This window comes from Protopterus annectens, chromosome 2.part0 (genome assembly GCF_019279795.1).
Source record: "Protopterus annectens isolate FY-2018-M chromosome 2.part0, PAN1.0, whole genome shotgun sequence".
NCBI lineage: Eukaryota > Metazoa > Chordata > Ceratodontiformes > Protopteridae > Protopterus > Protopterus annectens.
In genome coordinates, this window is record NC_056728.1 from 1,698,777,378 (window position 1) to 1,698,792,901 (window position 15,524).

The window sequence follows — 15,524 nt, forward strand, 5'->3', positions numbered from 1 at the left end:
ACAACGTTCTGTTAGATACAAGTAAGCCTTCAGGATTAGTTGGGGAGGGGAAAATTATTAACTTAAGTTGGGTGATGTTTTTCTATTTGATAGTGGGAGTGCTAGATACAGACCAGAAAATGGCCGGGTTGAACAGCTGATGTCCTAATAGTAGTAGCAGCATTATTTCTAATAAATGCCAGCTAGAGTCCTGAGCTTGGCTAGTATACTTGAGGTAAACTAAGAGTGCTGCAGCACGTATTATATTGTACAATCTAATATACAGTTATAGGGCACCACATACAGATTTATTTCCTGGCTGTTAGGCCTTTTACGGTTTAGTTGTGTCCCGACTTGGGGTTACTGGCTTCTGACACACTTTGGTATCTCTACAGATATGGGGCTGATAAGAAAGGAGGATAAATTAAGTTGAAAAGGTGTAAACTATGCAGACAGACTAGGAGGACACAAACTATGATAGTAGCATTTAGAGTGATAACACCAGTATTCCATTTAACTCATGCATTTACAAGAAAATATGCAGTCTCTACAATAAAGCGTTTAAACAAGTTCTGCCTACCCAAACCACATGCAGCAAGTTAGTCTTTAAATGGCTTTGGACAGTGTTAAAAGGGTCTGTTGGCTCAATTCTACGTCCCTTAGTTAGGCAACAGGTTAATGAAAGTATAAAAGACAGAGAACCACAAATTCTAATAAAGACATAATTATTTCATCATTGCAGCGCGTGCAGGCAGATAACAAGCATCACAGCATGCGGTGTTTTAAAAGAGCCGTTTACAAATCAAGCCATAAAAGTATTTACACTGCATTCAAGTACAAACATGTTCTACTTAGACCAGACCATGTGTAGCAAGACTAACATCCTATAGATGGCTCCAGGCAATATTTGTATCCACGGTCTTGGTTCAATGCCCCTTAGTTATGCTACAAGGGCTAGAGATTAATACAGAGAAATACAAAGCCCAATAAGTATCATACAGTTAATCATAGTGAAAACTCAGGCATTTTAACAAGCATCGCAACAAGAGTGCTTCTAATTCAATCCAAAGTACTAATTCAAGCCAAAGAAGTAGTTACATGCATTGGTTGATTTAAAAAATACTTCACTCGATAAAAAGTAAAAATATCAGTTCCCACATATATAACAACACTGTAATGAGTTTGGGAACGTGGCATACAACAATATATATATATATATATATATATATATATATATATATATATATATATATATATATATATATTATATACATACAAATACATATACACATACACAATTTATTTATGCATACACATTTATATACATTTATATTTATTTACATAGTCAAATATATACATGTACATATATATATTTTTTTTTCAGAAATTCAAAATTCATACAGTCAACACCATATGCTCGAGTTTCCCAAACCTCGAACATGAAAATAAAATTATCTACCTTCTTTTTAACTCCGAGATTGCACTACAAAATATATGGATCCACTTTGATCGAAAGTTTCAAAACTTCGAAAATCATATGGCTGAGACCATATTATCGAAGTTCTGAAACGTCGAACACTTTGACTTGAGATCGCAGTACAGTGCAGAATGGGAGATTTACTGTTTTCCTCACTGTAGTGTGATCTTGGAGTTGGTATATTTAAGTAGCAGGGGGTATGGTAGTTGCAGGGTGCTTGACCCCCCCCCCTCCAAAAAATGGAAACATGAAGTTTAAAATTTGGGTGGGTTTTTTTTGTCTGTTCGAAGTTTCAATCATATGGTTTCTGCCATGTGATTTTCGAAGTTTTGAAACTTCAATCAAACAAAGGGGACACATATATATATATATATATATATATATATATATATATATATATATATATATACACACACACATATACACACACACACACACACACACACACACACACACACACACACACACACACACACTTTATGCCTGTATATATACACACACACACACTACATCTTTATGGTGGTGACATTTTACTACTGGACTCAAGCAATTCATTCAATGCCCTGCAGACAAATCTGTAAACAAAGGTCACTGAGCACTCTAATTGGTCCCACTCACAACAACGAAGGCATAATACTACGCAAGCAATCATGAGTACCACAAGATGCCTAGAAATTTAACACATAAGAAGACAAACTTAAAAGATCTTGCGAAGCACGTAATACTGCTTACCGCTCGAATCAAGCAAAGTCTTGCATGACAAACCTAGTATAAATTTGTGTCTACATATCCAGTCATCAAGACTAGCCTTAAAAGTAGCCAAAGCTGTAGTCTGTCATGCACTAAAAAATTATTTCTTAGGCTGGGAATCTACCCCTCCACCAAGTCTTGTTTAAGTTTTGAGGTAGGTTTAGATCTTTAGTGAGGGTGTTTGTAGAGGCATTGGTTTTGTGATGAAATAGAAGGTCAAAAAGGACTGAGGGCCAGATTTATTAATGTGTACAGTAAGTGTACACTTTGTTTATATGATATGTATTCAAGAACATCCCTACCACATTTTTGTGCTTTCTAGTCACTCAGAAAGATTGCATCAAGTGTACATATAGTCTATATTTTGTGGTAACCTTTATGAATCGCCCTGGATATTTACAGCAGCAAAAAATCAGTAAGAAAACTAAAATTAGGATGAAGTAGTACAAGAAGTTGTGATGAAAGCAATGTCTGTCGTAATACTTTTTGTGATGTTTTGCACACTGAGTCCATAGAAACAAATTTTTATTCAGTTTGCACTGCTGTGTCAAGTCTGAATAACAATAAAAAGTTCACTTTGAACAAGGTTTATGTTATGCTTGTGCTGTATGTTCATTCAGAACTGTGTACACTTAGTGCAGGTGTTAATAAATCCCAGGGCGAGTCCTTCATGGCTTGAAATTCTAGACAGATCACCTTTTGGGATAGCTGAAGAACTGATGGCATTTAATTTTCTTGGCCAGACATCTTTGGTCTTTTCCAGTTGAGCGATATGCTTGGATTTGTGCAAACCAAAGGGGCACTTTATTCAGTGATGGGTCTGGTAAGGGAAGAATAAAGGGGCAGGATTACTTCTTTGGCTCTTGAATCCCTTAATAATTAACTTGGGCAAACAGAAGAATTTCATGACTGTGGTGGAAACACAATGATCAAATGACAGAAAGTTGTCAATATAAATACCCAAATCTCTCCTGACCAACTATGAATGAAAAGGGGTACCATTTATAACGTACGAAGGGGAAGCAGCTTTTTTGCCAAACTCTACTACATTGTACTTTTGTACATTTAGACCATTTTCAGTATACCGGGTATGTGCATATTCCAATCTTTGCTGGAGTTTAGTATCAGTGGATGAGTGGATAACAGTACCCTCCTTGCAGTTATCAGTAAACTTGGTCAACCACACTTCAAGGCTATTGGCTTGGACATCTGTAAAATAAATGTCAAACAGAAGGAATAGCACAGATCCCTGTGGTACCCCACTCATTGCAATTTTGCATTCAGAAGTAATTTTCACAACAGAGATGTGTCAGATAGGCGCTTTGCAATTCAGAGTACTATGCAGGGGTTTACATTGAGTTAGTCTAATTTTTTTTTTAATAATTCCAGCATAAGAAATAGTTTCAAAAGCCTTGGCCAGGTCAAGATAAGAAGTGAGCACAGAGTCATCACTAAACACAGCCTCTGTAACCTTTTTAATGAAGCTTACTATGTTCAGGTGGCAAGATCTGCCCTTCACAAAACCAAGCTCAATGGGGTCTAGTTCAGTTAAGTTGGCTATGTCTGTATACATGAGTTCTGACAGGATAATGATGCCAATGCACTGAAACCACATCTCGGTAACTACACAAATGTGAATGTGTTTGAGTTGCAGGAGAGCCTCAAGTTCTGGCATCTTTATATTTAAGACTCCTAACACAGACTACTGCCATCAAAATGTTGCCCGAATTTGAGTTTAAGTCTGTTATGTAGGAAAATCCAACAAGGGGGCTCTGCCTAAAAAAAAGAAATAATGGGGCAGCAAAGGCTTTGGCCAGTAAGGGAAGGTCCTGGTATGAGAGGTATAAGCTGTCCCTGGCTGAGAAGGAATTCTCATCTATTATCTCGCCCCAGAGTGCTACATACTGGACCTGCTTAGAATTACACCAATTATGTAGCCAGTTGTTAAATCCAACTATTTTGTGTTGGTCTCTAGGCATCATTCTTGGTGAAGGCAAGATACCCGTGAAGACCAGTGTCTTCCCTGCCTCTAACACATGCATAGTAAGTTCCATCCGGTGTCTCTGCATGTTTGCCTGGGTGGTGCAGTCAACCTATTTTTTTTGAGTGGGGAGTCTGTAAACCAACATTTCCTTACGTGGAAGCAGACTTATTGCCCTTATGAATTTAATCCTGCTTACTTGATTATTCTTGGGTGAGCTGTGTAGAGTTGCAGTATGTGTAAGAGGAGAAGTAGTAAGCATTGTCTTAAGTTCTGGAGGTAGGGATATTTTATCCTGTATTCTTGGAGGTTTTGGTAAATTTTTCTTTCCATCCTCAGCAAAAGTTATGGGCTTAGTAGTGTACTGTGATTAAATATCTCTTGCAGGCTGTTAGAATACCTAATGCACTCACACTAGCCAAAATGGAGTGAAAGCAGACTGCTGAGCCACGATGTCAGTGGATGGAGGAAGTATTTAGGGTGATACTTGAAGTTAGTTGAGAGAGAAGCTAATCTACCAGTGCTTGAAAAAAAGATGCAACTTTCCTGTTAGTACTCCTTACCATTACTAGGGCGGGTCTCATCACTGCTTCATATAGCTAGGAAATCAATCTCTCTTTGCTCCACCCCTCATCAGAACAGTAGTAGTACCACTAATCCCAAGCCAGTTCCTGTGAAAGTTGGTCACAGGCTCTTTGACGATTAGCATTCTCTTGGTATATTCCCTTGCTAACACATTTAGCAGCTCAGCACAACAGCAACACAAACAGCACAAAAATTCACAATTAAAACTAAAGTAGTTTCCACCAAAATAGCTAACAGACCAGTTAGGGAAATGCAGTTCACACTGCACAGACAGACACAGCAAGGAATCAATGACCCTTTACTCCTCCTCTCACCAGAAGCAAAACAGTAAGACTAGCTCCAAATAGACTCCCAAGAAGCAGTTATAAGGCTTTCCAGTGAATGGCTGTCTTTAGGAATTCTAGGAAACAATATCCCTCTGCTCTTTCTATCACCAGCAGCAAAACAGAAGCACTAATCCAAAGATGATTCCTGAGACATGGAGTGCAAACTATCCAGAAAGTTGCAGATTTTTAAAGGAAGGTAGAAAAAAGTGGCAAGCACTTACAGATATTGCAGCCATATGCAGGTAGAAAAATGTTAAGGAAATGGCAAGACAAGCTTAAGCAGTCTAGGGGAGGCCCTTCCCCATTTGAACTTCTACTGTTTACTACTATACAGGCAACTGTAGATTAAAAGTTTAAAAGAACAACATGAATCTGCTGGTGGGTGAGCACTCAGTACTCTGGCTCTGTGAAATACAATGGGGGGGTCCTAATGAATTTAAATAGTTTTAGAGGAGCAATGGTACATCTGTACTTACTAACAATAGCCAATAAAAGAAAAGGGAGAGGATTTTGTGGTTGAATTTACATAAGGAGGGAGCCAAGACAGTCTTTTGTGAATACATCAGGAACAGGGAAGTAAAACAGGGAAAATCCATACAAGCAGCAGTCTATGGCAGAATCAGGGTACACTTATTCAATAAAGCCTTGAAATAATTGCTATTCCATTTAAATAAAAGGTCTAGTATCTAGCTCCTTACCTGGTCTAATTTCTATGGTACATTAAGAGGCAAAGTTTTGGTTCTTTATCAATGGAAAACACAACACAATAAGAAATATAGCATGCTATACACAAAAACAACAAATCTATGTGGTAGTGTCTGACAGATTATACAGTAAAGCCTTGAAATTGTTTCTCTTTCCCTTTAAATAAAAGACCTGGTATTTAGCTCCTCCCTCACTTCACAGATGATTAAGCTTAGGTGACCTATTCAAATTTGTATGACTCAAAAAAGCTTATTTATTAACATCAACAAAACTGGTATAAAGGCCTTCTTTACTCCATGCAAACTAATTTCCGTACACCTGCCAATATTTATAGACTTAGATATCATTCCAAATGAAACTGAACAAAAATACCTAGGACTTATTCTAGACTCTTGCTTAAGCTTCACAGCACATATTGTTATAATTACCACTAAAGTACTTTATCAACTCAAAATCTGCTACAGAACCCCCCTTACCGCCTGTAGCCAAGACTGCCATAGCTAGAAATGTACAGTTTGCCCCTGCTATACTTCTACTCTGCATTCAACACAAACTAATGAAAGTCCACTGCAACAAAGATATGCAAATCTGTCCTCTTATCGGACCCTAAAAAAACTCAACGTGAAGCACTAAAGGCTATTAGCAGACTCGCTCTTTCATTCCACCCAACAATTTTGTTCAGTACTCTCTTATTTAAAATTTGAAGTGTTGTTATTGTCCACACCAGGAGAAAGAAATTCTACTAAGAGAGCAAAACTATGCCTTATGTGGCAGTAAGAAAAAGTTATCTGCTAGTCTGTACCCCATTCAAATCTGTTATATATGAAAAGGCCTTCTCTAAAACTGTCTTAGCCACACTGAAAAAAAAAAATACAACATGTACACATAGGCAAGTATTAGGTTAGTTACCCTTGCAGGTCATTTTAAGCATAGCCAATTTTCCCTTCAAAGGTGAGACTCAAAACTATGTTAGAAACCCTCAGATATGTTCAGAGTTAGTTCACAATGACAAAAAATACACAGAACCCACAGATATTGCCAACATTCTGGCAGACAGGTTCAGTGCAAATTTCTCCCCTCCCTCACCCCCAAAAGAAGAAATACTTATCCCAGCTGACTGTAACCTCCCTGTCATCTCAGATGTCCAGGTGAGAACCGCCCTCAGCAAAGCTAAAAACACAGCATCAATGGGACCCGACGGTATCCCGGGCTGCGTGCTACGTGAACTCCAAGAGGAGCTAAACCCGCACATAAAAATGCTATTTAACCTTAGCCTTACTACAGGATATGTACCTGAAAACTGGCGTACACCATACGAGGCACCTCTACTGACCCTGGTAACTACCGCCCCATAAGCTTAACCAGCCTGGTCTGCAAAGCTATGGAAAGAATCATTATGGAACTAATAAACAGAGACACTGGGGACTTACAAACACTTGATCCTACCCAGTTCGGCTTAGTAAAAGGCAGATCCTGCCTTTTAAACCTGGTTGACTTTTTCGAAACAGTCACTAGAGCCACTGACGAGGGCAAAGCAGTCCATACAGCCTACCTGGACTTGGCTAAAGCTTTCGACACAATACCCGACTCTGGCATCATAGACAAGCTCAACAGCTTAAATGTAAATCCATATGTCACAAGATGGGTGGCAAACTGGCTAAAGGATAGAACCCATAAAGTCAAAATCACTGGAGCCATGTCAGACTCAAAGCCAGTGACAAGTGGTGTCCCACAGGGCTCTGTCCTGGGACCCCTCTTGTTCGGCATTTATTTCTCAGATGTGAAAGCAAACATGGGTGGGTTGTGGCTGACAAAGTTCGCAGATGACTGCAAACTAGGCGCCATAGTCGATACACCAGCTGACACATACATCCTACAGAAAGGCCTCACTGAAACGGACAACTGGTGCCTGAGTCATGGCCTTAAATTGAAAGCCAAAAAATGTATAGTCATCCCCTTTGGGAAAAACAAAGTGCCCACAAATTATCACATAGGCGGTAACCCACTGAGTACAGAAAAAGTAATCAGAGGCCTGGGGACCCAAGTCGATAGTGACCTCTCATTTGACACCCACATTGCCAAAGTGGTTAGAAAGACTTTCTACCTTGCCCACCTTATCATGAAGGGATTCACATCCAGGTCATTGTGCCCCTGTACTCCTCCCTTATCAGGCCCATGATTGAGTACAATGCCCCATTTGGTATGTACCTCACCCGGTACTTGCAACAGCTAGCGAGGCCCCAAAAGTACCTCACCAAGAGGATCAAGGGTCTCCAACATATGTCATATGCTGCCAGATTAAAGAAACTCCAACTCTATTCAGTAGCATACCGCCTACTCAGAGGTGATCTGTACCTGACGTACAAGGCCATGTCCAATCAGGAATTGATGGACAAGCTCCACCTCAAAAAATCCAAATCCATCAGAACCACGAGTGCTAAAGATTTGAACCTCAGCACAAATATGAATAGGACATGCTGGAGGGACAGATTCATAACTCAGAGGCTTCCCATACTCTGGAACAGAATCCCAGTTTATGTTAGGCAGAGCCCCTCACTGACTCTCTTCAAGAGAAATCTTGACGAGTGGATGGGAGATCGTAGGTTTACCCCAGGGGTCATCTCTGTGTCACTACTTGACAGAGGCACAGTAAACTAATTGTATTATGTAAGGGGGTCTTCACTGTGTCACTACCAGACAGAGGCACAGTATTCTAAATCTATTCTGTACACTTTTGTACCATTACATGGGGTGGCGAAAGCCACATCACTATGGCTAGGCTTATAAATGCCCCAGGGCAGATAGCCTAGTACCAAACTATGAAACTATAAACAACATTCCTTGCGTCTGTGTGGTAAATAATTTAAACATTATGCCAACTCCAAATCAAAGGCTTGTAAGTGAATTCTATGCTAACTGCCCTGAAGGACTGTTTTAAGCCTAGCCAATAACCTGATGTCAGAATCAAATTCTGCATCTTGTGTTTATAAAAGTAAAAACCTTAACCATTATGTCAACCAGTAATCAATAAACATTGTGAGTTTTTAAAAGGGCATTAAAAGACTACATATAAAACTAAAAAACTAAAACCATTTGGACATGCTTCCATGACCCAGAATGGAGCTCAATTACACAGCAAGATCACCATACTACGGCAGGTATTCTATTACTTACACAATAAGCTGCTGAACATTACCTAACTGTATATATTGCACACATTGTATTAATTCTGTAATTGTTCTTGGTTACTTTAATATTGTTGTACCAACTGTAATTCTTTTGTCTCTCATCATCTATGCCACATTAAGTGTACTTCAACCTTAAGTGTTACTGTAATTGTATTTTCCTTGCAGAAAGAGCCCAGGTTATAAATAAAAAGGGTCAGTAGACCAGCTCAGCTACCCATTTAACAAACTAGACATGGCATATACAAGTTCAGTGATGTATTCCACATAGACATATATTACTAGTTTACGTGCAGGTGTCTGTTTTCACACACCCCCATATATAGATAAAAAAAAATAAATATATTGGTAGATGTCAGATAGCTGTAGTTTCTGGTTGCGAATTACTATTTAAAATAAGCCTGACTAATACTGTACCCTATATTATTTGTTTGGTTTGACTTGTTCTCAGGTTGGGAAGAGAGGGAATTTATTCCCATCTTCCTTTTTAAAACTCTAAAAATGTAAGGAATGTTTCTGCTGTCGTGGGGAGGGGGGTGCAACACATGAAAACTGTACTGTATTTCTTTGATTTCTGTTTTTTTTTTTTGCTGGTTGCTTGAGTTCCGGTTAACTGAGAGAGTGTACTACATATATAGGCTAATAAAGTCAAACCCACTAGCTGCAGACATACAGGATTTGCCCTTTTTCGACATTGACAGTACAGCATTTGCCCTTTTTCGACATTGACAGTACAGCATACACACACACACACACACACACACACACACACACACAGTTTCAAATACTTTAAAAACACGTACATATGTATACAAGATACAAGTAAATACATACAAACACACCCAGGTTACAGCAAAACATTATGCATGCTAAATAATAAAATTTACCTCATTACAGACTTGTTACTAAAGCCCTATTATGACAATTCTTATGATCATTTTAATAATATGACAGACATACAGAGGCACTTGGCCATCAGGCACTAATGTCCAATACTGTTAATTAAAGGTTTAAATCATGCATTAATTGGACAGATTCCCATCTGGCTATTAACACTAATGACCATGAAGCAGACATCTAGTGATTAAAACGAGAAACCTTGTTATAATGAGCATATGGCTACAACACTTCTCACCTGTGTTACCGAACAGAATTGTTATAACAAATATAATGACACTGGTCTGACCACACACCCAGCAACACACATCTGCATGCATTTTAAAAAGGAATGATATGTTGTATACCATTCAAAGTTATGTAGTACAGAAGACCTTACCGTTTCCGTTTAAAAAAAGACGTAAAATAGTAAGCCTGTTTTATTTCTATACAAAATACTAGTTATATACTAATAACCACTTGATAATCTCACATAATTCTATACAATGCAAAAATTACAAGCAAGTTTATGCACAAAAAGCTCACAATTCTACAACCTATGGCTTTGTAACTGTGCTCTCTAAAGCAACCTTCTGAGGCACAGTGCACAAACTTTTGACTTGTTCTCTAAACTCCTAAACAACAAAACGTATAGAGCATGAGATTTCTGAAAATTGCACCATAATTTTGCTTAGGAAAGACATAAAAGCAAAAACTACAGCTTGTGAATCTCACCATTTTTATAGCCACCTCCAAGCCTGTGTTCACAGACTTTGCTCTGTAAACACAGGCAAATGATCCCTTCCCAAGGAGAGTCAACACCTTGAAATCCTGGAAGAAAAAAAAAAGACTTTCTGTCAGCAGAGTAACATCTTACATAAAAAGCTACAACAATAATAAACATGATCACATGCAATTTTCAGATCATGTGACAGCTCTCAAACCATTCTGCCATCAAAGCAGTATCACCTTCTCCAAAATACTACCACAGCATGTGCCACTAGCAGAAAAAGTGACAGCTGTCAGTCCCCAGCTATGACACAGAAATATGGAATGCTCTTCAAAAAAAATTAACAACATGCAAAAATCAAACCTACAGCAAACTCTTAAACATAAAATAATAGGTTTGTGGGTATAGCAATAAAGGGTGTATGCGCAGCTCGATGTACATCCCTCACTTTAACAAACTGGAAAAAATATCGTCACCAACAGCCAAGCACTACAAGTGTTGCTACGATGCCTTTTACTCCCCATTAGAACAGCCGTTCCCATGTAATTTCGTTAAAAAAACACCAACTCCTAACTCCGTATACCTCGATCGAGTTTTCGTCTGCTGCAGGCAACATCTTTTTAGCTTCTGTCACCTGGCCTTTGCAAGTTAAATTCTGAAATAAGTAGCTCAATACCCGATCAAGCATTTTCTTAAATGTATCTATGTTGCACACCTGTAGCTAATCTGCAACTGCAGACAACAAAAGTCTTGCTTCTAATACATTCTAGGTCTAACTCCCGGGTGGATTCCCGCTGCTCCTGGTTAGCGTCGCTACTCTATACCTTGGCAACAGTTTACTCTTAACGACCTACTACTGAAACAATTGCAGAAATAAAAGGGAGGGGTACAATAAGTAATAACCAGGTAACACTAACATTTTCATTTTACCCTAGTATTACTCTATTACCGGTGACAGAACAGCAAACTTACTCTTATTACCCCTGACAGAATAACATCAACAATAATTCCATGGTAATGGACCAATGTTATTCCACCCAGAGAGATGGATGATCTTCCTGTAGCCGCTTCATGGCTTTACAGATTGCAGTGAAACCTATCCCAATTACTGTCAACAGTTAATACAGGTTTACTCCCCCAGGTGAGCTGATTTTCCCCCACCATTACCCCACATGGCCCAGAAGTTCCGACACGTTCCCATAACTACTACACAAACTACCTTTAACAGCCGTTTAGGCTAGAGGCAGCACTGTGAGTTTATGCTACAAGCAGCTGATGGGTTTTAGTACCCATCCTGTACAAGAAGATACGTGTCTTCCGCTTAACCCATCTGTAATCACAAATACACATCATATACACAAATATCAGCTCAGCTAGGGAAAAATACTAAAATCCTTTTAAAGTATTCAACAACATTGATCCCTGACCCACTATGATCTGCTGATTTCTTTTAACATTCTAAGTTAAGATGCTAAAGTTGAGACGGGTAGGTCAGCACGGGAATGAAAGTAAACACTCTACCTCTATCTTTTCTCCGATGCACACAGACATATCGGAGCCTGCGATACATCAGCCGTATGCGTTCTTTTGAATATCCGTACCAGCTACTCCCAAAATGTCCATTTTTACAGAAATCAGACTTGCTGGTGGGTTTCTGAAACTGTTGCTATTCGGTGCTTCCATTATTTAAACTAAAGAACTCTGAGTTCTCCATTTTGAAAAATCCGCCGTTTATTCAGCAAATGACAGTCTGATGACGTAGAACATCCAACTCAATTCCAAATGCCTAATACAAACAGAAGCAATAAATGGTTTATTATAAATTACTAACAATGTGATGAAGCCGAAATAAAATATACAAAATACTTCATATTCTTAAGACTAGACCGGAAACTACTAGTGCGCATGTTTTTGAGCCTTCTGAGTAGTAGACTTGCTTACGTTCAAAGTAGGATGATGATTGGTTGTTAAAATCTGCCTCGTACATATATACGCAAGCGAGGTGCTTAGTTTTAAATACCGTATCAGGATATATATGTTTGTTCTGCTAGGGGTAGGGGTAGACATCAGGGGTTGGATCGCAGCTTTATTAAACTTCACTAGGTACTCCTGTAGGCAGAAGAGCATCTTGTTAAAGGCAACCGTGGGAATCGCCTACTTATTAAGTGTCTACTGTGGGTTAAAAGTTGTTAACCAGACCAGTATTGGAACTCTCATAAATGCTGTTTAAATCACCATAGATGTTTATGTGTTTTCTTTGTTTGCACCTGTACATACAAACTGGTTTTGGCTTGAGGTGTGAATGCAAAGGCACTAAACAAGCAGGATGAAATGATTTAATAAGATTATCGGAATAATCCCCAACTGTCCCTGATTTTGACTCAAAGTTTAGATCTGTTTTTAATCCCTCTTAAAACTGGTAACTGTTGAGAAAAGGTGAATGCAGTTAAATAATGATAGCAATTATAGTTTAGAAAATCATAATTCATTCACATTATCTTATTCTGTCAGTCTTAAATTATTAGTATTAATATTTTAAAAGTGTCCTTGATTATTTCTAGATTTGTCCTGATTCTGTTGACATTTGTCCCTGATTGGTTGAGAGCTATGATCATGTAGATGAATTACACTGGGCATTTCATTTAGCTGGCAATCATAAGATCTGATGTTGTAAAGTTCGTTCATTCCTCAAATAATGATGGGTCTGGGATCCAACTGAGCTGCTTTTACAGCTCTTGAGCGCCTCCCTTTACCCATAATGCCCCACTCTCCTGGTATACCTCAGATTTCATTTGCTGCCACATACTTCAGATGTGGATTTCTGCTCTTGAGCTACAGAGCTAAACCAGATATTGTTCTGTCCTATTTTGTGAGAATTTTATATCTAGTATTGCTTTCCTCTTCCTTCCTTTACCTTTTTACAAAACTTGCTTAATTTTTCAAACCCAATACCTTTCATTTATCTTTCTGTTTTGTTAGGCCATTCTACTCCTGTAAGGGTACTTTTCCATATACCATTGCTGATATTCTTTCCCTCTCGTTCTCTCTACCCAATTTAGGGTACCTTTGAAATACCATGTTTGGCATTTTTTTTTCTTACTGTAAAAAAAAAACAAGTCTCTCATACTTTTGTTTATCGTCAATATAGCTGACAAGTCTATGGGCTTGAAAAATTGCACTTCCTGTAGGCATAATATCCCTAACTCAGATGCCCACAAGGAGTGCATGTATTTCTTGGGTGCTGCCCACCTAGATGTTGATTGTTCCATTTATTCTGTCTTCAACTCCTGTGCTTTAAGTGAAGGAGGAGTAAGTTGTTTTTATAAGGCTTGCTACCTTCTACCATTATGTCTGCCTCAGCTGGGGATTAAACCCTATCTAGTAAATCTAACAAAGGAAAGCCTGCTTTGGTGCCAAAAGAAAAGGAGTCTGTGAAACGGTCCCCTGACCGTCCTACCCATTCAGCTCCGATTCCTAAGCCTCCAGCTAAAGTTTTCAAGAAAGCGGATTCATCATCTACCACGGATACTACTACTTTGAGCTCCAAGTCTTCTCTGATCCAATTTCCACTTTTCACTCTGGATCCGTTATCTCCTCAGTTCCATTTGCCCTTCTTACAAGGGACACCTAGAAAAACCTCCAGACCACCTTCCACAATTTCATCCCTTAGGTCTTCTAGGAGCTTATATGAGGCAGAGGTGGATAGGACAGTAAGGAAGTTTCTTAGGGCTCAAATCTAGATGGGCCAAGTCTGTCTCCCATTGGACCTATGAGCCTGTCCTCCTCTCGTCATGTTGTATCATCTTCTCTAACTCTTGGGGGTTGGGGTCAACTCAGAAGCTGTTGGAGCTGTCCCTGCCTCTTGGTGTCTTGACATTGGATAGATTGACCCCAACTCCTTCCTTGAGGCGGGAATCCATGTGGATCCAGAGTTCGGTGAAGGTAACTTTGGTGCTGGTATGACTGGCTGATTTCTCTCCTGGCCTTTGAGTTTGTGAAGAGGGACTTCTCTATACCCTGAGAGAGGACATGTTTACCCTGTTCAGATCCTGTTCTCATTACTCTGAGTTTGAGCAGTGATCCTGTCATGCTTATTCCACCTGGACAGCACCTTGTACAATACTTCAGCCAGTCCTCATCCATGATTCCCCCACTTTATTCTGATACCTCACTAGACCATCCCAGTGATGAGGTCCTTAGGAAGAGGGTTATAAAAGGAGGCACCTAGATTACCCTCAGGAATCTGTCCCCAAAGACACAGACTTCAGTGAAGGGGAGAGGTCCCCCAAGTCTCCATCTGGCAATATCTCCTTTGGAGAAATCCTGGAACGTTTTAAACAGAGAGATGTATGGTCTTCTGATATCCCCTCCCAAGAGGAGTCATTGTTTCTGGAGGCTTTTGGGACTGGCCAGGCTACTTGTTGGGTGGTCCCTCCAGCTAATGAGTTGATCCACCTTATCTCACTCTGAGCATGGAAGGAAATTGATGCACTGGAACCCATATCTAAGAGACCAGACACGATTTTAGCTCCTCCTAAAGATAGGGCCCACTGTAGTGAGGGAGTCCCTATGGATGCCATGGTGGCAGTGGCAGCCACTGAGATGCCTCTGTGTTATCCATTTTCATTTTTTCTTAACTCCCACCCCTTTCCTCTTTCCTAATGAGGTCTAAAGAATGTCTTTATGGGAATTCATCTATTCCCTCTCTTGAGCTGTAGCCTTTCTGTATGTCTTTATCTTTTTTTTATTATATTATGGTGTCATGTATATGTTACTATTGGGGTAGCAAATTTGATCTGAGGTATACCAAAAGCGTAGGGCATTATGGGTAAGGGGGGGAGGCTGAGAGCTGGATCTTTGAGTCTAAAGTGGCCAAGTCAGATCCGAGACCCATCAGTTGAGGAAGAATGAAAATGGACAACACAGATGC

At 39.4% G+C, this 15,524-nt stretch overlaps 1 protein-coding gene across 1 annotated transcript in view; it reads right to left on the reverse strand.

Annotated features, from left to right (window-relative positions):
• PLK4 (polo like kinase 4) overlaps positions 1 to 11,301 on the reverse strand; it is a gene marked incomplete in the record, with an annotated part of 949,915 nt that extends 938,614 nt beyond the window's left edge. Inside the window, 2 exon segments of the mRNA XM_044061753.1 lie at positions 10,600 to 10,695; positions 11,178 to 11,301. Coding sequence (XP_043917688.1) covers positions 10,600 to 10,695; positions 11,178 to 11,282 — 201 coding nt within the window.
• Positions 11,302 to 15,524: the final 4,223 nt, after the last annotated feature.